The sequence below is a fragment of the Aquarana catesbeiana genome, linkage group LG11, assembly GCF_042186555.1.
Source record: "Aquarana catesbeiana isolate 2022-GZ linkage group LG11, ASM4218655v1, whole genome shotgun sequence".
Taxonomy (NCBI): Eukaryota; Metazoa; Chordata; class Amphibia; order Anura; family Ranidae; genus Aquarana; species Aquarana catesbeiana.
This window is the reverse complement of record NC_133334.1, coordinates 272,637,795-272,659,687: the sequence shown is the minus strand read 5'-3', so window position 1 is coordinate 272,659,687 and position 21,893 is coordinate 272,637,795. Positions and strand designations below refer to the sequence as shown.

At 43.2% G+C, this 21,893-nt stretch overlaps 1 protein-coding gene across 2 annotated transcripts in view; it reads right to left on the bottom strand.

Annotated features, from left to right (window-relative positions):
- Window positions 1–21,893, bottom strand: part of PHKB (phosphorylase kinase regulatory subunit beta) — a 313,679-nt gene that overhangs the window by 246,720 nt on the left and 45,066 nt on the right. For both annotated transcript variants that reach the window (XM_073605832.1, XM_073605831.1), the window contains exon 3: window positions 16,282–16,420. In XM_073605832.1, coding sequence (XP_073461933.1) covers window positions 16,282–16,420 — 139 coding nt within the window. The remainder of the gene's footprint in view (window positions 1–16,281; window positions 16,421–21,893) is intronic.

Sequence of the window (21,893 nt, the reverse complement as noted above, 5' to 3'; positions counted from 1 at the left end):
GGCAGGCGTCCCAATACTTTTGGCAATATAGTGTATATATTTATTCGTTATCAAGGAGGCATTGTGAGCAGTCAATATTTTAAATTTAGCCAGCTGTGTCAGTCGGCAGCTCTATCGTATGAAGAGCCAACGGCCCCGACATGAAAAGGGAACATTTGCATTATCGCTGTGAATACGGCGCACTTACATTTGTTAGCTGGTTATCAGAGGCAGAGATCTCCCACACAGACCTGGATGAAAATAAAATATTCCGTATTTCAATGAATTCTAATTAGCTCTTGTGTGGATGTAGAAAAGAGAAATTCTCGCAGCCAGAGGATTTGTGGCGGGGAAGAGTGATTATAATCTCGATGTATTATACTGTCTGTCAATATGCTGTAAATTATTCAGCGGTACAAGTCGCTCTTCTCCACCGCTACGGCAGAGACGGCGCACCTGCAGGTGTTCGTGAGCGCGCCGCACCCATCTTCCTCCCGACGACTCCTCTTCTTCTTCTCCGCTACTGCATGAAAGGGACGCACAGCTGAAGACCAGGCCTGATTAACCACTTGCCTACCGGGCACTTTCACCCCCTTCCTGCCCAAGTCAGTTTTTAGCGCTGTCACACTTTGAATGACAATTGCGCGGTCATGCGATACTGTACTCATATGACATTTTTATAATTTTCCTCCCACAAATAGAGATTTCTTTTGGTGGCATTTAATTACTGTTGAGGTTTTTATTTTTTGCTAAACAAAAAAAATGGAAGGAAACATTTTGAAATAATAAAAACAAAATAACATTTTGCAACCAGGTGATTTTTCTCCTTCACTGATGGGCACTGATGGGTGACACTGATGATGAGGCACTTATTGGCAGTACTGATGGGCACTGATGAGATGGTAATGATGGGCACCGATGGGCGACACTGATGAGGCACTGATGGGTGACACTGATGATGAGGCACTTATTGGCAGTACTGATGGGCACTGATGAGATGGTAATGATGGGCACCGATAATCGACACTGATGATGACACACTGATGGGCACTGATGAGATGGTAATGATGGGCACAGATAGGCACTGATTGGCAGTACTTATGGGCACTGATGAGATGGTAATGATGGGCACCAATAGGCGACACTGATGATGAGGCACTGATTGGCAGTACGGATGGGCACTGATGAGGTGGCACTGGTGAGGTGGTAATGATGGGCACTGATAGGTGGCACTGATGATGAGGCACCGATGGGCACCAATTAGTAGTACTGATGGGCACTGAGGTGGCACTGGTGAGGTGGTAATAATGGGCACCGATAGGCGGCACTGATGGACGACACTGCTGAGCCACTAATGGACACCAATTAGCAGTACTGATGGGCACTGAGGTGGCACTGGTTAGGTGGTAATAATGGGCACCGATAGGCGGCACTGATGGACGACACTGCTGAGCCACTAATGGACACCAATTAGCAGTACTGATGGGCACTGAGGTGGCACTGGTGAGGTGGTAATAATGGGCACCGATAGGCGGCACTGATGGACGACACTGCTGAGCCACTAATGGACACCAATTAGCAGTACTGATGGGCACTGATGAGGTAGCACTGGAGAGGTGGTAATGATAGGTATAGATAGGCGATACCGATGGGTGACACTGATGATGAGGCACTGATGGGCACTGATTGGTGGTACTGATGGGCACTGATGAGGTGGCACTGATGGGTGACTCTGATGATGAGGCACTGACTAGCAGCACAGGTGGGCACTAATTAGCAGTACTGATGGGCACTGATAGGTGGCACTGATGGGTGACTCTGATGATGAGGCACTGACTAGCAGCACAGGTGGGCACTAATTAGCAGTACTGATGGGCACTGATGGGCACGGATTAGCGGCAATGTTGGGATCGAGGTCCCTGTAACAGAAGCCAATTACCAGCTTTCTTCTTTTCTCTTCACACTATCAGCGTAACCGGCTTCTGTTTACTTCCATGATCATCTGTAATTGGCTGATGACATGGTAAATGGCCGCAGTGATTGGCCCTTTACCCCGATCTGTGTCAGCCGAGAACGAAGGACTTGCACGAGCAGCACAATCACGGAAGGACGTCCATGGACGCCCTCCTGGCACTGGAAGCCCGCGCTGTAGCTGTCTTTTGGCTATATGGTGGGCGGAAAGTGGTTAAAGGATAACTACATCCAAATGGCACATTACGTCAGCAGCTAGGCTCCCTCCGCCACCGCCGGGCCACTAGAAGAGTGGAGCGGTGCCTCGCGCATGCACAGTAGGCACCCGGCGTGAAGCTGTATTGCTTCACTACCGGGTTTTTTGCTTAGAATAAAGATCACGATTCTCGGCGTAACATCATCGTTCACATTATACAAAAAAATTGGGCTAACTTTACTGTTTCGTTTTTTTTTTTAATTCATTGAAGTGTATTTTTTTTCCCAAAAAATTGCGTTTGGAAGACAGCTGCGTAAATACCGTGTAACATGAAATATTGCCGCCATTTTATTCTCTGGGGTCTCTGCTAAAAAAAATTATATTTAATGTTTGGGGGTCCTAAGTAATTTTCTAGCAGAAAATACAGATTTTAACTTGTAAGCAACAAGTGTCAGAAAAACACTTAGAATGGTCAAACTGACCTCATTTACTGACTGAAGTTCATCCCTTTGATCAAAAAGAACCGAATGATACAATGTTTTTTTAATCTCCCAGCGCTGCGCAATGTTGAAAAACATTTGCTGGATGTTTTTTTTTTTTTTTTGACAGCTGTGAGTGAACAGAGAACGACTTTGCACTTGTTTCTTGAATGAATCTTGGAAATGCCACATTAAGATCATGAAGGGGTTGAATCGAGATTGCGATTTTTTAGTGATTAATCGTGCAGCTCTATTCACTACAACTTTAACACATTTTGGATGCGCTCCGGGGCCTTTTTGTTGAATTCCAGATACATTCCAGATGCTTTTTTCTTCTCTTTTCCTATTATTTTTTTTCACTGTACTGGGGTCTGGTGCGTTTTATGATGCGTTCTGGTGCATTTTACAGCATTCAAGTACAGTTCAGTGCAGGAAAAATGCAGCATGTTCTGCTTTCTTTCTGGAACTGGAACACCCTGGAGCTGACTGCACTGGTGTAAACAAGGGCCCCTCTTTAACGCAGGGCAAAAGGGGCCGCTGCCCTGGGCCCAGTCATTGTTGTGGGGCCCAAAAGCAGCTGCCCCATGAGCCTGCACTGCCTGCAAATAGCTGATAAGTGAATTTGGATGGGCCCTGGGTGTAAACGATGCCATGGTAAACCATATAAACTACATTTCATGCGTTTTTTGATGCAGAAAAAATGCACTGGACTGCATGTGGTGTGAACTGTCCCTGAAGCTTTTAATTTATTAACAGTTTCCACTTCATGAATCGACCAGATTTTGACGTTTAGACATGTGGGTGGTAAACAGCTTAGTTTACGGCAAATACATGCAATTGAATGGGCCAATTCTAGTGGAGGAAGGGGCCTATGAAATAATTCATCCTCGGTACCAAAGAATTGTACACCGAGCCGTGCAAGTTTGGCTCAGTTTACAATCTTCAAGAACTAATGATGCTGCAAAAAAGAGACACACAGTGGGGTTGATTTACTAAAACTGGAGAGTGTAAAATCCGGTGCAGCTCTGCATAGAAACCAATCAGCCTCCAGATTTTTATTAGCTTAAATTGAAGAAGCTGAAGTTAAAATCTGGTGCAGCTGTGCAGTAGAGCTGCACGATTCTGGGAAAAATTAGAATAACATTTTTTTTTGCTTAGAATAAAGATCACGATGCTCGTGGCGTAACATCATTTTTCACATTCTACAAAAAAATTGGGTTAACGTTACTATTTAGTTTTTTTTTTTTATTAATTAAAGTGTACTTTTTTTTCCAAAAACATTGCATTTGCATTGCATTGCATTGCAGTGAATGGGCATAAGGAGGGGGGGGGGGGGGGGGGGGCATAGCAGTTCCAGCAACTCTGCTCTTAAAGGAACGGAGACCACTGCCCTGTCAGATGTGAATAGGGATAAGTCGGCAGACACCTCGTTAGACTTAACTCATTGTATGTTAGACTTAACTCATTGTATGTTAGACTTAACTCATTGTATGTTAGACTTAACTCATTGTACGCCTGCAGTTTTTACAAAGTAGCTGAATTTCCGGTATTCAGCTTTAAACTAACAAGACGGAGAAATTTGCAAGTATTGCATTGATCTGCTACATGTTTTACTTTTTCTTTGCCCAGATATACATTTGCAGCAAACCAGTGTGGTTCAGGATCTGCCCCAGTCTCTGTATGAACAATGAAGCTGCAGGATGCTGAAGTCATTCCTGTGCATTACCCCCTCCCCTTGATAAGCATGTTCAGCAGGAGACTAAAACAATGTAAAAGATCAATGAAGCCCTTATTGGCTCAAGCTGCTCCCTCTACCCCTCTACATAACTGCATTCAGTTAGGTTTTTATATCTGCCAGGGGTTCAGATAAACGCCCCCAACATTAGATTCAATTTACCGCTGTATGGTAATCAGGACACAGATAAAATAATCAAGTATATTGGAAATTCGCCACAGACGACTACACTGCCGAACGTCAAGAAGTGACAGCAAACCATTAAGAAATCCACATCAGGCTAAAGAATGTATTTATAAATGCGAGTAAGCAATTATTTATTCATTCATGTCTCTTATCCACCAGCACGATATCATGGAAGTCACGCACGGGGTATGAAGGCTGAGAGATGAATACACTCCTGTCATTAGTCACAATAATAATCAATTACATGACGATAAAGCTGCACATAAACTCATTCAGCTGAATAGAAAGACAATTATTTTTATATATATAGTGGGACATATATACAATACAGTATATATAGTAAGGAAGTGTTAGAACAGCTTCTCTCAACCTTTTACCCTTAAAGAACCCCTGAAATAATTTCCACGTCTTGGGAACCTCTTCTAAAAATAAAATTCATTGGTGATCAGTGAGAAGAATGTCCCTTACATTGGTGATTAGTGAGAAGAATGTTCCTTACATTGGTGATCAGTGAGAAGAATGTTCCTTACATTGGTGATCAGTGAGAAGAATGTTCCTTACATTGGTGATCAGTGAGAAGAATGTTCCTTACATTGGTGATCAGTGAGAAGAATGTTCCTTACATTGGTGATCAGTGAGAAGAATGTTCCTTACATTGGTGATCAGTGGGAAGAATGTTCCTTACATTGGTGATCAGTGAAAAGAATGTTCCTTACATTGGTGATCAGTGAGAAGAATGTTCCTTACTTTGGTGATCAGTGAGAAGAATGTTCCTTACATTGGTGATCAGTGAGAAGAATGTCCCTTACATTGGTGATCAGTGAGAAGAATGTTCCTTACATTGGTGATCAGTGAGAAGAATGTCCCTTACATTGGTGATCAGTGAGAAGAATGTTCCTTACATTGGTGATCAGTGAGAAGAATGTTCCTTACATTGGTGATCAGTGAGAAGAATGTTCCTTACATTGGTGATCAGTGAGAAGAATGTTCCTTACATTGGTGATCAGTGAGAAGAATGTCCCTTACATTGGTGATCAGTGGGAAGAATGTTCCTTACATTGGTGATCAGTGAGAAGAATGTTCCTTACATTGGTGATCAGTGAGAAGAATGTTCCTTACATTGGTGATCAGTGAGAAGAATGTTCCTTACATTGGTGATCAGTGGGAAGAATGTTCCTTACATTGGTGATCAGTGGGAAGAATGTTCCTTACATTGGTGATCAGTGAGAAGAATGTTCCTTACATTGGTGATCAGTGAGAAGAATGTTCCTTACATTGGTGATCAGTGAGAAGAATGTTCCTTACATTGGTGATCAGTGAGAAGAATGTTCCTTACATTGGTGATCAGTGAGAAGAATGCTCCTTACATTGGTGGTCAGTGGGAAGAATGTTCCTTACATTGGTGATCAGTGAGAAGAATGTTCCTTACATTGGTGATCAGTGGGAAGAATGTTCCTTACATTGGTGATCAGTGAGAAGAATGTTCATTACATTGGTGATCAGTGGGAAGAATGTTCCTTACATTGGTGATCAGTGAGAAGAATGTTCCTTACATTGGTGATCAGTGGGAAGAATATTTTTTGATGTTCTTGCCCTTTAAAAGCAGAGCAAATACATAGATGATTTATTTAACCCGTTGGAAAGGTTGCTCGTTCCGCCTGCAGGCAGGCAGGAGCGCAGGGAAGGAGAGAACTCGCTGTCACGCCATCGCGATTCGCATTTAGAAGAATGAAACGAGCTGGGGCCCACTTCACAGTCATATTGATGTACAGACGAGATACCTTGTTAGGAGCAGCTTAGCACGGAGAGAGACGAGGATCCTGCTCCGAATCTTAAACAACCCACAGATACGTCTCCGATATCTCCACCGTCACCCCGTATTATGCACACGTCACTTTGTGTTAAATGTACTTATTCCGCCATGAGCGCAAAGCACTGATCTCATTACAGGCCTAGCCAGGGAAGGTGCTGGAATAATGTAACAGGGTCAGCACAATGATAAATGCTTTATATTTTTTTTCCCCCCGAAAAGGAGCCAAAAATAGAGCCGACCGCAGCACACCGGGCAGAAAAACACGAGAGATAAAAATGTGCAAAAATTATGATTCTGGTAACGTGTTCCCGGACTGCTTCGCATGACAGAGTTGTGTTGAAACGGAAAAAAAAAAAAAATATATATATATATATATATACGCGCAACATAAAAAACTGAGATCTGTTGTGGTGGTTGTAATTGCTGCACATTTTCATTTCATTTAATCTGCCAGATGAAGGAACTGGAGTCTCTTTCCATATTATTCAATACATGTGAAATAGGTCATCATAATGTACATATTGTCAGTGTGTTATATAGATATTAAACCCTCAAGGTTTTTTACCTTAATGTATCTATGCATTAAAAGGTAAAAAACCTTCTCTGCTGCAAGATACCCCCCTAGCTGCCCACCCCCCCTCCCCCCCTTATTAACACTAACGAGTCACATGACACCGGGGAGGGAAAATAGCTAATTGGGCCCAATTTGGACATTTTCTCTTAGGGGTGTACTCACTTTTGTTGCTAGCGGTTTAGACATTAATGGCTGTGTGTTGAGTTATTTTGAGGGGACAGCAAATTTACACAGTTATACAAGCTGTACACTCACTACTTTACATTGTAGCAAAGTGTCATTTCTTCAGTGTTCTCACATGAAAAGATAGAAGAAAATATTTACAAAAATGTGAGGGGTGTGTGAGATCCTGTATGTTTTTTTAGCAAAGATACTAGAGAATACAATGGCGGTCGTTGCAACTTTTTATCTCGCACTGTATTTGTGCAGCGATTTTTCGAACACTTTTTTTTTGGAAATGCTTTAAAAAAAAAAAGCATTAAAATTAGCCCAATTTTTTTGCATAATGTGAAAGATGAAGTCACGCCGAGTAAATTGATACCCCACATGTCACGCTTCCAAATTGCACACGCTCGTGGAATGGCGACAAACTTCGGCACTCAAAACCCCCCATAGGCGACGGTTTAAATTTTTTTTTTTACTGGTTACATGTTTTGAGTTACAGAGGAGGTCTAGGGCTAGAATTATTACTATCACTCTAACGTTCGCGGCGATACCTCACACGTGTGGTTTGAACACGGTTTTCATATGTGGGCGGGACTTACGTAGGCGTTCTCTTCTGTGTGCGAGCTCACGGGGACAGTGGCGCTTTAAACTTTTTTTTTTTTTTTCCTTGTTAATTTTACTTTTCTTTTTTTAGTTTGACACTTTAAAAAAAATAAATACATTTTGTAAACATCCCTTGTAATAGGAATATGGCACGATCGGTCCTCTTTACAGTGAGATGTGGGGTCAATAAGACCCCACATCTCACCTCTAGGCTGGGAAGGCTGAACATCATAACATCGCGCCCGGCCCCTGAACAATCAGAGACTCCAGCAACCATCTGGTCCACCGGAAATCTCTATGGTCACCATCCGGGGGGCCGGCGGATCCGTTCTCCGAATTTACTAATGGAATCGGTAGAAGCACCGGAGGGCGGCCGGAGCGTCCCCTTTCGTCACCCGTAAGAACAAACAAGCGGTGGAACAGCCGCTATGATCTTTTTATGGTGTAGGGCAGTGATGGCGAACCCTGGCACCCCAGCTGTTTTGGAACTACATTTCCCATGAGGCTCGTGCACTCCGCAGTGTAGTTGAGCATCATGGGAAATGTAGTTCCAAAACATCTGGGGTGCCAAGGTTCACCATCACTGGTGTAGGGAATCGCCGGCTGGAAAAGCCGATATCTGTAGCTGCACCCATCATTCAGATATACCCCCGTACAAAGTCAAGGATGTCATATGACGTACCTTTGGGCGGGAAGAGGTTAACTTCTTCACGTGAGCACCTCCCGGCCCTTTAAGAGGTTTAGGATGAGGTTTAAGATCATGTGAGCCGCCGTGATTGGCTGTCACGTGATCCGAAAGAGTCGCACTGCTATGAACGGTTAGCCATAAATAGGGTGGGACTCGTCATGCGACTTTGATCTGTCAAGTGTGAAGGGGGGCTTAGTGATAAACACCTGACAGATGTTCTAATCCCTCTCTACTCTATGCAAAACTAAAAAAAAAAAGAAGTTTTGCCTTTCGTTACACTTTAAATCCTCTTTTACACTTTAAATCCTCTTTTGCACCATTATTTCAATTCCTCTCCATTACTGTCATTTCAAGAGATGCCGAGCACAAAAGGAAGAAATGGTGGTAATATGGTAATAAGCGCAAATTTGAGTTAAGCACCTTAATTGCTGGGCACCTGGAAAAAGACACGTGAATGTCACTTTGCATGGATTACCGCGAACAGTCTAAAGCTCGCCACACAAGTAAAATAATTTGTTGGGAGTTGAATTATAATTCAGACAAGAGCGGAGATTCAGGATCATTATAGCTGCACAATCCATAGCCCTCAATTAACAGAATCATAGGTTAGGTGAAAGAATGATCCGAGCCCGGAGGTAGAATTCTCAAAAGGCATGCTTGAAAATGATAGATTTCTGCGCGGTAATCGCATTTGTTAAAATGTAGACAGCAAGGAAATACTTGTAAAGAATGATTATGGGGGGGGGTTAGACCACTACACCGGCTTTTAATAGCATAATTTTTATATCTCTGATAAAGTGCTTAACCACTTAAGGACCGAGCCTCTTTATGAGATTTGTTGTTTACAAGTTAAAATCAGGTTTTTTTTTTGCTAGAAAATTACTTCGAACCCCCAAACATTATACATTTTTTTTCTAACACCCTAGAGAATAAAATGGCGGTCGCTGCAATACTTTGTCTCACCGTATTTGCGCAGCGGTCTTACAAGCGCACTATTTTTCCAAAAAATACACTTTTTTGAATTAAAATAAAAATTTTTATTTTAATTAAAATAAAAATTAAAATATAATTATATATATATATATATATATATATATTTTATATATATATATATATATATATATATATATATATATATATATATATATATATATATATAATTATATTTTCCGGCAAGTGGCGGAGGGCACCAGAGCGTGAGCCCGCCGCCGATAAAAGTGATCTTACAGCAAATCCGCTGCAGAGACCACCCTTATCGGAAAGCAGACCGCCGGCTGAAGAAGAGGATACCGGGGTTATGGCAGCTAGCTGCTGCCATAACGATATTCCTCTTCAAACGTAGGACGTATATCGGCGTGCGGCGGTCCGTAAGTGGTTATAGTGGAACTTCAGTCTCTCAATCAACTTGGACTATACTTAATCTGTATGCTAGAATTAGCAAATAGATAGTAAAGTATATAATATTTACTTGTTTTAACTTTTTTTTTTTTAATTTCCTTAGTTACTTGCTGGTTCCTTGTCTGGGCAAATGATGTCATACATCCCAGGAGTCTCCAGGAGGGGAGAAAAGGTAGAGAGGTTTGCTTAGCTAAGCACACTCTCCTGTCTGCATGCCTGAGCTAAGGGAAGATGGATTTCAGGAAGTAAATGCTACATAAATCATCTGCCCTTACTCAAGTAAATAAAAAAAAATAAAAAAAAACCTGTGCTACTAAAAAATAAATGAAATAAATACATAGTTGTGGTAGCAGCTTTCTTTATATAGTTATTCACATATATACAGTGCCTTGCAAAAGTATTCACCCACCTTGGAATTTTACCTATTTTGTTACATTACAGCCTTTTAGTTCAATATTTTTTTAATCTGAATTATATGTGATGGATCAGAACACAATGGTCTAAGTTGGTGAAGTGAAATTAGAAAAATATATACATAAAACTATTTTTCAGAAATAAAAAACTGATCATTGGCATGTGCGGATGTATTCACCCTAGAGTTGCCACCTCATCCCTTTAAACCCGAACACCTTTGAATAACTCAGGTTCTGAGGCTAATTAAATGCCGATAAGGCACCAAGTGAGTTTAATTACCACCTTAATCAGCCACAGAACCCGTGTAATTAATATGTGTTCGGGTTTAAAGGGATGAGGTGGCAACCATAATTCACCCCCTTTGTTATGAAGCCCATAAAAAGCTCTGGTGCAACCAATTACCTTCAGAAGTCACATAATTAGTGAAATGATGTCCACCTGTGTGCAATCTAAGTGTCACATGATCTGTCATTACATATACACACCTTTTTTGAAAGGCCCCAGAGGCTGCAACACCTAAGCAAGAGGCACCACTAACCAAACACTGCCATGAAGACCAAGGAACTCTCCAGACAAGTAAGGGACAATGTTGTTGAGAAGTACAAGTCAGGATTAGGTTATAAAAAAATATCCAAATCTTTGATGATCCCTAGGAGCACCATCAAATCTATCATAACCAAATGGAAAGAACATGGCACAACAGCAAACCTGCCAAGAGACGGGCGCACACCAAAATTCACAGACCGGGCAAGGAGGGCATTAATCAGAGAGGAGCACAGAGACCTAAGGTAACCCTGGAGGAGCTGCAGAGTTCCACAGCAGAGACTGGAGTATCTGTACATAGGACCACAATAAGCCGTACGATCCATAGAGTTGGGCTTTATGGCAGAGTGGCCAGAAGAAAGACATTACTTTCAGCAAAAAACAAAATGGCACGTTTTGAGTTTGTGAAAAGTCATGTGGGAGACTCCCAAAATGTATGGAGGAAGGTGCTCTGGTCTGATGAGACTAAAACTGAACTTTTTGGCCATCAAAGAAAATGCTATGTCTGGGGCAAACCCAACACATCACGACTTGAGTCGCTCCTATTAGAACGGTTCCATTGCACAGAATGGGGCGAGACTTGTCAGGAGGATAAGTCACCCGACAGGTCGCCCCCTGTGTAAACCGGGTCTTAAAAAGTCACAAGCTGCATCTGGTATTTTTTTGGTGGCAAGTAAAAGTAGGAAGCTTCAGCTGGTGGCAGCATAGGATTTGTATTTTTCAGTACCTGCAGTGTGCAGACATACTAAAAGTCCCCCCCCCCCAGACATACACTTTAAGGCTGTGTGTGGCCAGTTTCGCCATTGAAGCATGGAAAAAGACGGATTGACGACAAAGATGACTCGGTGGGGTCAGTTTTATAGACTTAAAATGTGTCTCTGCAACTTCACAATAAAAACAGCGACATGCAGAGCCGCAGGCTGAGACTCAGAACTGTGCTTCATTTTTATCTGGTGTCTGCAAGAAAGACGACCCCCCCCACACACACACATAACGAACGACGACGTTTTAGCGAATCATTAAACAGGCCTGATCAATAGCTGCATCCTGGTGGGGGAGTCGCGGTTCTCTGCGCAATCACACTAGTTATAAGACAAAAGAGGGAGAGGAAGGAAAATGACACACGAGATAAAAAAACGGACCACCAGTTCAAATAGAAATATCTCTAACATTCCGCCATAAGAGATACGGGAAATATTCTATAGAATTATAGGCATTGATACAGTTCAGTGATAACAAACAGATCTACAAATATGAACAAGTCCCTGGCTGCCCTTGATAACAGATCCCCTGTATATAGATGATCCCCTGTATATATAGATGATCCCCTGTATATATAGATGATCCCTTGTATATATAGATGATCCCTTGTATATATAGATGATCCCCTGTATATATAGATGATCCCCTGTATATATAGATGATCCCTTGTATCACCTGTATATAGATGATCCCCTGTATCACCTGTATATAGATGATCCCCTGTATCACCTGTATATAGATGATCACCTGTATCACCTGTATATAGATGTTCCCCTGTATATATAGATGATCCCCTGTATATATAGATGATCCCCTGTATATATAGATGATCCCCTGTATATATAGATGATCCCCTGTATCACCTGTATATAGATGATCCCCTGTATATAGATGACCCCCTGTACCACCTGTATATAGATGATCCCCTGTATATAGATGATCCCCTGTATATATAGATGATCCCCTGTATATAGATGATCCCCTGCATATAGATGATCCCCTGTATCACCTGTATATAGATGATCCCCTGTATATAGAAGATCTCCTGTATCTAGATGATCACCGGTATATAGATGATCACCGGTATATAGATGATCCCCTGTATATATAGATGATCCCCTGTATCACCTGTATATAGATGATCCCCTGTATATAGATGATCCCCTGTATCACCTGTATATAGATGATCCCCTGTATATAGATGATCTCCTGTATATAGATGATCCCCTGTATATAGATGATCCCCTGTATCACCTGTATATAGATGATCCCCTGTATATAGAAGATCTCCTGTATCTAGATGATCACCGGTATATAGATGATCACCGGTATATAGATGATCCCCTGTATATAGATGATCCCCTGTATATATAGATGATCCCCTGTATATATAGATGATCCCCTGTATATATAGATGATCCCCTGTATATATAGATGATCCCCTGTATCACCTGTATATAGATGATCACCTGTATATAGATGATCCCCTGTATCACCTGTATATAGATGATCCCCTGTATATATAGATGATCCCCTGTATATATAGATGATCCCCTGTATATAGATGATCCCCTGTATCACCTGTATATAGATGATCACCTGTATCACCTGTATATAGATGTTCCCCTGTATATATAGATGATCCCCTGTATTCCCTGTATATAGATGACCCCCTGTATCACCTGTATATAGATGATCCCCTGTATATAGATGATTCCTCCCCTGTATATAGATGATTCCTCCCCTGAATATAGATGATCCCCTGTATATAGATGATTCCTCCCCTGTATATAGATGATTCCTCCCCTGTATATAGATGATCACCTGTATATAGATGTTCCCCTGTATATAGATGACCCCCTGTATCACCTGTATATAGATGATCCCCTGTATATAGATGATCCCCTGTATCACCTGTATATAGATGATCCCCTGAATATAGATGATCCCCTGTATATAGATGATTCCTCCCCTGTATATAGATGATTCCTCCCCTGTATATAGATGATCACCTGTATATAGATGATCCCCTGTATATAGATGATTCCTCCCCTGTATATAGATGATTCCTCCCCTGTATATAGATGATTCCTCCCCTGTATATAGATGATTCCTCCCCTGTATATAGATGATTCCTCCCCTGTATATAGATGATCACCTGTATATAGATGCCCTACTGGTATACAAAGTGCTGCGGACTTCCTTGGATCTACTAAAAGTGAAACGTCAGGATTTCTTCAACCACCTCCTGCTTTCTGCCACTCCAGGCAGATATAATTAACATAAAACAATGCAACTCTCTATATTAAATCATAAATTCATCAATCATAAAGTACCAGAACATGACTTGGAATCGGCCTCCTACAATCCCCTGTACAGCAGAGTTCAGACTGGGGAAGGGAGAAGCAGCACAAAACAACAATCAACCGTGCTGCAGTGTCATGTGTCAAAAAGAAGCATAATGATAGGAGGAAAGAACAGAGTGACAGAGAGATGAGCCCAATAACCGCTTGCCGACAGTATACAGTAGATATAGAGCGGCAAGGCGGCTCTCCTGTGCAGAGTGACGTACCTGTACGTGATCCCGCACTTCCAGGTCTGGGGCGCGTGACCCACTCACCGCTGTGATTGGGCAACCACAGCGGGAGCCAATCAGCGGGTCCGGTGGACTTGAGGCCTGGCAGAACTCGCCGATCGTTTAGGAGAGAAGCAGAACGGCGGTCTGCCTATGTAAACAACAGAGACAAACTATATAAACTCTTACATACTGTATAGCCAGTGAGGTAACCGGCCTCAGGTGATACACAGAGATGAAACAAATCTCCTACATAAGTTGTACCTGTTTATCTGCAGTCTTCTCTTCTTTGAGCTTTCAGAAAACGGAGCGGGGAGCTGAAATTACACTTTGCAGACCTCAGTGAGGAGAGCTCTGAAAGCAGATTGGAGGAAAGGGACCCCCCCCCCCCCACACACACACACAGGAACAGAGCTGAGGCGGTTAATCACAAGCTGTGTGCTGGAGCTCCCTCCCGTGTCACCTTTTTCCTCTTAGTGTCAGGAAAACTTGCGTGAAGTGATTCATGCTGATAGCAGAGGAAGGAAGCAGCTGACAGAAATGACACTTAGTGCTCTGGAGTGAGACAAGTACACACTATAGAGGGATATGCTTTGTTTATATTTCATAACTGAGGTTTACAACCACTTTAACTGCAGCAGAGAAATATAAGTTCTCATGGCTGTTCTGTGTGGCAGAGCTCTGTAAATCTCAGGACTGGACGGACCAAAAACCAGAAACTTTAGCAGGTAAAATGGTTCCCATATACCAGGGGTGTCCAAACTTTCAAAGCAAAGGGCTAGTTTACTATCCTTCAGGCTTTACAGTAACAGGACTGTGGCCAGTGGGAGCAGAAAATGCCTGTGCATCAGTGCCCCATCACTGGTTTCAATGGGAGGAATAGTGCCCCATTGTTGTTATCAATGACAAAAATAGTGCTTTATTGATTGTGTCAGTTGGGGAAATGGTGCCCCATCATTGGAGGCGATTGGTGGAATAGTGCCCCATTGATTTTGTTAATAGGGGGAACGGTGCCCCATCATCAGTGTCAGTTGTTGGAATAGTGCCCAATTGATGGTGTCAGTAAGGGGAATGGGGCCCCATCGATGGTGTCAGTAAGGGGAATGGGGCCCCATCGATGTTGCCAGTAGGGGGAATGGGCCCCCATCGATGGTATCAGTAGGGGGAATGGGGCCCCATCATTGGTGTCAGTTGGTGAAATAGTGCCCCATTGATGCTTTTAGTAGGGAGAATGGTGCCCCATCATAGATGTCAGTTGGTGGAATAGAGCAACACTGATGGTGTTAGTAGGAGGAATAATGCCCCATCATTGGTTTCAATTGGTGGAAATAGTACCCCATTGATGGTGTTAGTAGGGGGAATGGGGCCCCATCGATGGTGTCAGTAGGGGGAATGGGGCCCCATCGATGGTGTCAGTAGGGGGAAATAGTGCCCCATTGATGGTGTCAGTAGGGGGAAATAGTGCCCCATTGATGGTGTCAGTAGGGGGAAATAGTGCCCCATTGATGGTGTCAGTAGGGGGAAATAGTGCCCCATTGATGGTGTCAGTAGGGGGAAATAGTGCCCCATTGATGGTGTCAGTAGGGGGAATAGTGCCCCATTGATGGTGTCAGTAGGGGGAAATAGTGCCCCATTGATGGTGTCAGTAGGGGGAAATAATGCCCCATTGATGGTGTCAGTAGGGGGAAATAGTGCCCCATTGATGGTGTCAGTAGGGGGAAATAGTGCCCCATTGATGGTGTCAGTAGGGGGAAATAGTGCCCCATTGATGGTGTCAGTAGGGGGAAATAGTGCCCCATTGATGGTGTCAGTTGGGGGAAATAGTGCCCCATTGATGGTGTCAGTAGGGAGAATGGGGCCCCATCAATGGTGTCAGTTGGTGGAGTAGCGCCCCAAGGGCCAAATAAAGGCAAGCAAAGGGCCACAGTTTGGAGACCACTGCCATATACATATTTCATGTGTATATTAAGCGGTTTACCTGGAGTTCAGTTTTAACATCTAATCTACAAGCCACTTCCCTTCAGCAGGCCATAAATAAACAGGTCTGAATCAGGAAAACAAACTATTCTCAGTGCTGCTGATCATCCTGATCCAATGCCGAGGGAAATGATTTTGAAGGGAGTCTAATCCTGGACAGCATATTACTGGATCTAGATGTACTTGCTGTGAACCTAATTTAAGCAAAGCTGGCATTGCTTACCTGTACGCCAGTGCCAAGGCCCAGGCGCTGGCAGCGCAGTACAGGCTGTCGTGGACTTTGGCATTCTTGCAGTCGCCCACAGTGACGGTCGGGAAAAGGCCAGTTGTTGGGCTTTGGAAATTCAGCACAGTGACCTTTACTGCAAAAGAAGATAAAATAACACAGGGGTAAAGTAATAATTGAAACCATCATTAAAAAAAAAAAAAAATAAACAAATACATTTTTAAAACAAAGAGAAAGAATAAAGAAGTCATTTAAAAAACGAGAACTCGGTAAGCTGAAAAACATAAAAAGATAAAAAAAAAAAAAAAAAAGTGTGAGGATAAAAACACAAAGCTCCAGCAAGTGGGGTAGAAAGCCTAATAAACATTTGACTGTTTACAGGATCAGCCGCTTGTGCTAATAGAGAATTAGAACGTTTATTGCTATCACGGCTCATTTATCGCAGGCAGACGCGCAAATAATTAGCACTCAGTGCGGCCGCTGCTTCTTTTTTTTTTTTTTTCCTGAACGCAACACTTCCACCAGGCTGCAGACATTCTCTCAGCACAACTATCCGGGCATCATTCATGGGCGCCTGTGCCAGCTTACTGAGCCATGAAGGCATAATTATTCCTCCCTGTCTTCAAACTTCGGCTCGATGCGCTCTCCGGAAAAAAAAACGGCGTGTCTTCTGAAAGTCAAAATGACGCCGAAACCATTCGGGAGCTCGCAAATGTCACCGCCGATTAAAGGTGAACAGGAAATAATCGCATTGTTCGTATTTACGCCTATATCGGTCAGTTTCATGAAATTACGGTAACTCAACGTGGCTTCTAATTGTAATATATTTAATTTTCTGGTTGAGGTTCTGGACTGTGGTGTCAAGTTTAAAGTGGACCTTTCGGTAAATTTAGAAATCTGCATGAAAAAAATTCCCGACGTGTCATAATACAAAGCAACAGAGCCAGTTGTATAATAAGCTGCACCTTATCTGATTAAAGTTCCATCTTTGTGATCTTACTAGGTCGGAGCGGACACGGGTCTTCTCATCTTTTTAGTTACACACCAAAAACAAATCGCTAAGGCTTAGAGACCATCTTTACTGAAATGTATGGATGTGAAGCCACCATGGTACATCCAACACTTTCATCTGTACTAAAGTTGTGGCGACGCAACTTCTGGTTCCGGCGTGATGACGTCAACAACGCGTTTCGTTGTGTAGACTAGATTTAAGGTTGGGGTTATAATCCTACCTAGGAGACCACGTCTTTGGGAATTTAAAATGTGTACTGTTTCACATAATACCAAGGCTTGTGGTTGGGCAGGAGAGGGGGAGGGGCAGGCATAGCAGCTGCAGAGCTCAGAAGGATCAGGGTCGCTCTACCGGTCTGGGAGTACTACAAATATTAGATATATCTAGATATATATATTTATATATAAAAAATAGCTGTCAGATATACACTATATTACCAAAAGTATTGGGACGTCAGCCTTTACCCGCACATTATATATATAGATATAGATAGAGAGAGAGAGATTTTATATATTAGCTGTCAGATATACACTATATTACCAAAAGTATTGGGACACCTGTGTTTACACGCGCATAAACTTTAATGGCATCTTAGTCCGTAGGGTTCAATATTGAGTTGGCCCGCCCTTTGCAGCAATAACAGCTTCAACTCTTCTGGGAAGGCCGTCCACAAGGTTTAGGAAGGTGTCTATGGGGATGTTTGACCATTCTTCCAGAAGCGCATTTGTGAGGTCAGGCACTGATGTTGGACGAGAAGGCCTGGCTCGCAGTCTGCGCTCTAATTCATCCCAAAAGTCTTCTATTGGGTTGAGGTCAGGACTCTGTGCAGGCCAGTCAAGTTCCTCCACCTCAAGCTCTCTCATTCATGTCTTTATGAACCTTGCTTTGTGCAACAGTCATGTTGGAACAGGAAGGGGCCATCCCCAAACTGTTCCCACAAAGTTGGGAGCATGAAATTGTCCAAAATGTCTTGGTATGATGATGCCTTAAGAAGTAAGGGACCTAGAACAACCCCTAAAAAACAACCCCACACCATAATCCCCTCCACCAAATTATTTGGACCAGTGCACAAAGCAAGGTCCATAAAAAGATGAATGAGTGAATTTGGGGTGGATGAACTTGACTGGCCTGCACAGAGTCCTGATCTCAACCTGATAGAACACCTTTGGGATGAATTACAGCGGAGACTGCGAGCCAGGCCTTCTCGTCCAACATCAGTGCCTGACCTCACAAATGCTCTTCTGGAAGAATGGTCAAACATTCCCATAGAGTGGACGGCCTTCCCAGAAGAGTTGAAGCTGTTATAGCTGCAAAGGGTGGGCCAACTCAATATTGAACCCTACGGACCAAGACTGGGATGCCATTAAAGTTCATGCGTGTGTAAAGGCAGGCGTCCCAATACTTTTGGTAATATAGTGTAAATAATAGAGCCAAGCCCAGGAAGAGTCATGCACCTCGCTGGACTAAGGCAGGCCATAGATTATGCAATTTTCTTTCCTGCAAATTAACCAATGTGTGCCTTCATTTTTTTTTAAAAAAAGGAGCTGAATTTCTGGAATTCAGCTTTCGTTAGCATGGGCTCCAGCAGTATGGGGAGTGAATGAAAGATCCCAGACATATAAACATTTAGGCCTGAGGGTGTGAGCCATCTGTAGACTCTGTTGCATTACCCCAAAGGGCAAACTGACAGCGTCACTTTAAGATATGCAACTAAAACTCTAAAAGAAAGCCCCATCCCCCATCTACTGCTAAAAACAACACTAAAAACGCTAAAAATAAATATCACTCTAATATATATATAAAAAAAAAAAAAGTGGTAAAGAAATTAACATGTAAATCAACAGTGTGTGCAAACAACGAAAACCGCTTTAGGCACCAGGCTGTAACACGCCTTGAACCAGCGTGGTAGCGGAGCTCCTATGAAAACAAGCAGTTCATTTGCAATGCAGACGTCGCTATTATCATATTAAAAAAAAAAAGTTATTTTCTTCAAGGTATATAGTTTTTAGGAATCCCAAACTCCTTAGATTTACATTCTAAACCTGCAAAAACAAAAAACAAAAGAAAAAAACAAAACAAAACAAAGAAACAAAACAAAACACTAAACCTCCAGCAGGTGTTAAAAAGTGAAGACGAAACATATTCTGAAATCATGATGTAGAACTTGTATAAAGAAATAGCTGTGAATCAGCACAAGGTTAGCAGGCTGCATTGTGCAGACTTTGCTCTCCCTGCAGGGAATTGATCGGACAAACTAACCCAGAAATATGCAAAACATTAATGGAGTCTTTAAGGCAACCCGTCAGACAGAATTATGGCAACTGCTATTGCCGGCTTGTTTTTTTAAAGGTGCCGGTCTCTGGGGGTATCAAACTTTGGAAATCCGAGCTAAGCATATAAAGTAATAAAATACATAAAAGGTGAGATCACCTTCAAGCTGGATTTCTGCCATTATATGTTAGTTGGGCGCGGGAATACAGGAGAATTGGCGCACATATGGTGGTGAGGTACATTGTCTTTCACTTTAATTTGCACCAAAAAGCAACACAGCAATCTTTTCACTGGGGACAAAAAGCGGATTTAGTGCAACCGATGGCCCGCGGAGTCCTCTGGCGTTGCCCACGACCTCTTGCTCTGGGATGGCGGGCCGGCAAGCCCAGCTCGCCAGTTCACAACCTGCGATTCCAGAGCATCAGAGATCCGAATGGAGCCGGCGCTAGAGGAACCATGGCTGCGGAGGGAACAGAGCCACATAAGCCATTGGTTCCTGCTGCTGTCAATCATAGCCAGCAAACCAATCACGAGACAGGGGGGCGGGACCATGCATTCTATGCATTAATAGGGGTTGTAAACGCTTGTGGTTTTACACCTTAATGCATTCTATGCATTAAGGTGAAAAACTTTCTATAGTGCAGAACCCCCCCAGACCCCCCTCCTTTTACTCACCTGAACCCGGTCTTACGAGCACACCAGCTCCAGCCGCTGTCTTGGGTGCTGATTGGATAGATTGATAGCAGCGCAGCCATTGGTTCCCGCTACTGTCAATGACGCGGGAGCCGGGGGGCGGGGCCAAGTGCTGCTGTCTGTGTCAATAGACGCAGCAGGACACAGGAGCGCGCCCGTGCGAGTGCCCCGAGGGAGAGCGCTTATCACGCGGGGAACTCGAGAAGATGAGCGCCGCAGAGAGACCCCAGAAGAGGAGGATCGGGGCCACTCTGTGTAAAACCAGCTGCACAGAGGAGGTTAAAAGTTAAGTTAAAAAGCCTTCTGTGTGCAGCAGCCCCCCCCCCTCAGTACCCATAATACTTACCTGAGGTCCCTCTAGATCCGGCAATGTTGTAGGCTGCCCGTGACTCTCCCTCCTCATTGGTTGAGACAGCAGCGCAGCACCATAGGCTCTCACCGCTGTCAATCAAAGTCAGTCAGCCAATGAAAAAAGAGAAAGGGGGTGGGACCGCGGTTCCGTGCCTGAATGGACACAGGTCTCGGGGCTGGGCTCAGCCCTTCCTTCTCTGAGCTGGCCGCTCAGTTGTCGGCTAATTGCCAGCTCTTATCTCTCTCCACAGTTACTCGGCTGTTGATGATATCCTGCTCGTCAGTCCTGCCTACTTAAGCCGTCCAGTCCAGAGGTTCTCTGCCTTCGCCTTGGTCAACATCACAGAAACTATCTCCTGCGATCCTGGTCAAGACTTGCTTTGCTGACATCCCTTCTGGCTCCAGATCCTGCTTGCTGTTCCACTACATTGATCCCTGACTTCTGGCTTGGCTGACTATCCACTCCGGTTACTGAACTTTGGCTATGTTTTGACTACGTTTGTTCTTTTTACTTTTATTATTAAACAAGTGTGATTTAACTGTACTTCTTGGCCTGATTTCATGTCTTCTGACAACAGGGAGCTGTGGCTCGGGTGCCCCCATAGCAAGCTGCTTGCTGCGGGGGCACTCAACAAGAGGGAGGGGCCAGGAGCACCAGAAAGGGACCCAAGAAGAGGAGGATCAGGGCTGCTCTGTGCAAAACCATTACACAGGGCAGGCAAGTGCAACATGTTTGTTGTTTTTTTAAGTTAAAAAATAGACTTTACAATCACTATAGCATTGGCAGAACTTTTTTCTAGTGCAGTTTAAAGACCCGTTAGTAACATACATCACACTTCCAAAATAGTTGAACAGCAGCTACTTAATATGCCAAAATGAAAACACAGATAAATAAAAATGTCATTCTAATAACTGGCAGCCAAGTTATGCCAAATGTCAACAAGCTTTTGGAGTGTCAGATAAAAATAAATGTTAATCATGGTAATTGCAGCCTAATTATGATCCCATCGCCGTGTCTGTCATTAGACCTGTCCCAATCTCGCTGATTAACAAATTAATGTACTTTATGAATGTAATCATTTCTGAAATTGCTGCCCTTAAAGCCTGTTCTCAGAATCTGCTAAAAAAAAATGCTCGATTTGGAACAGGAGGTGCCCGAGAGAAGTAATGTACTGAAAACCAAAAGCTGCAGGAAACACAGCGAATGGCTGTTCACTACGGTCATTTAAACACGTCAAAAAGCTGCCAAATATACATCCAACCAATACTTGGGCCTCTTGTA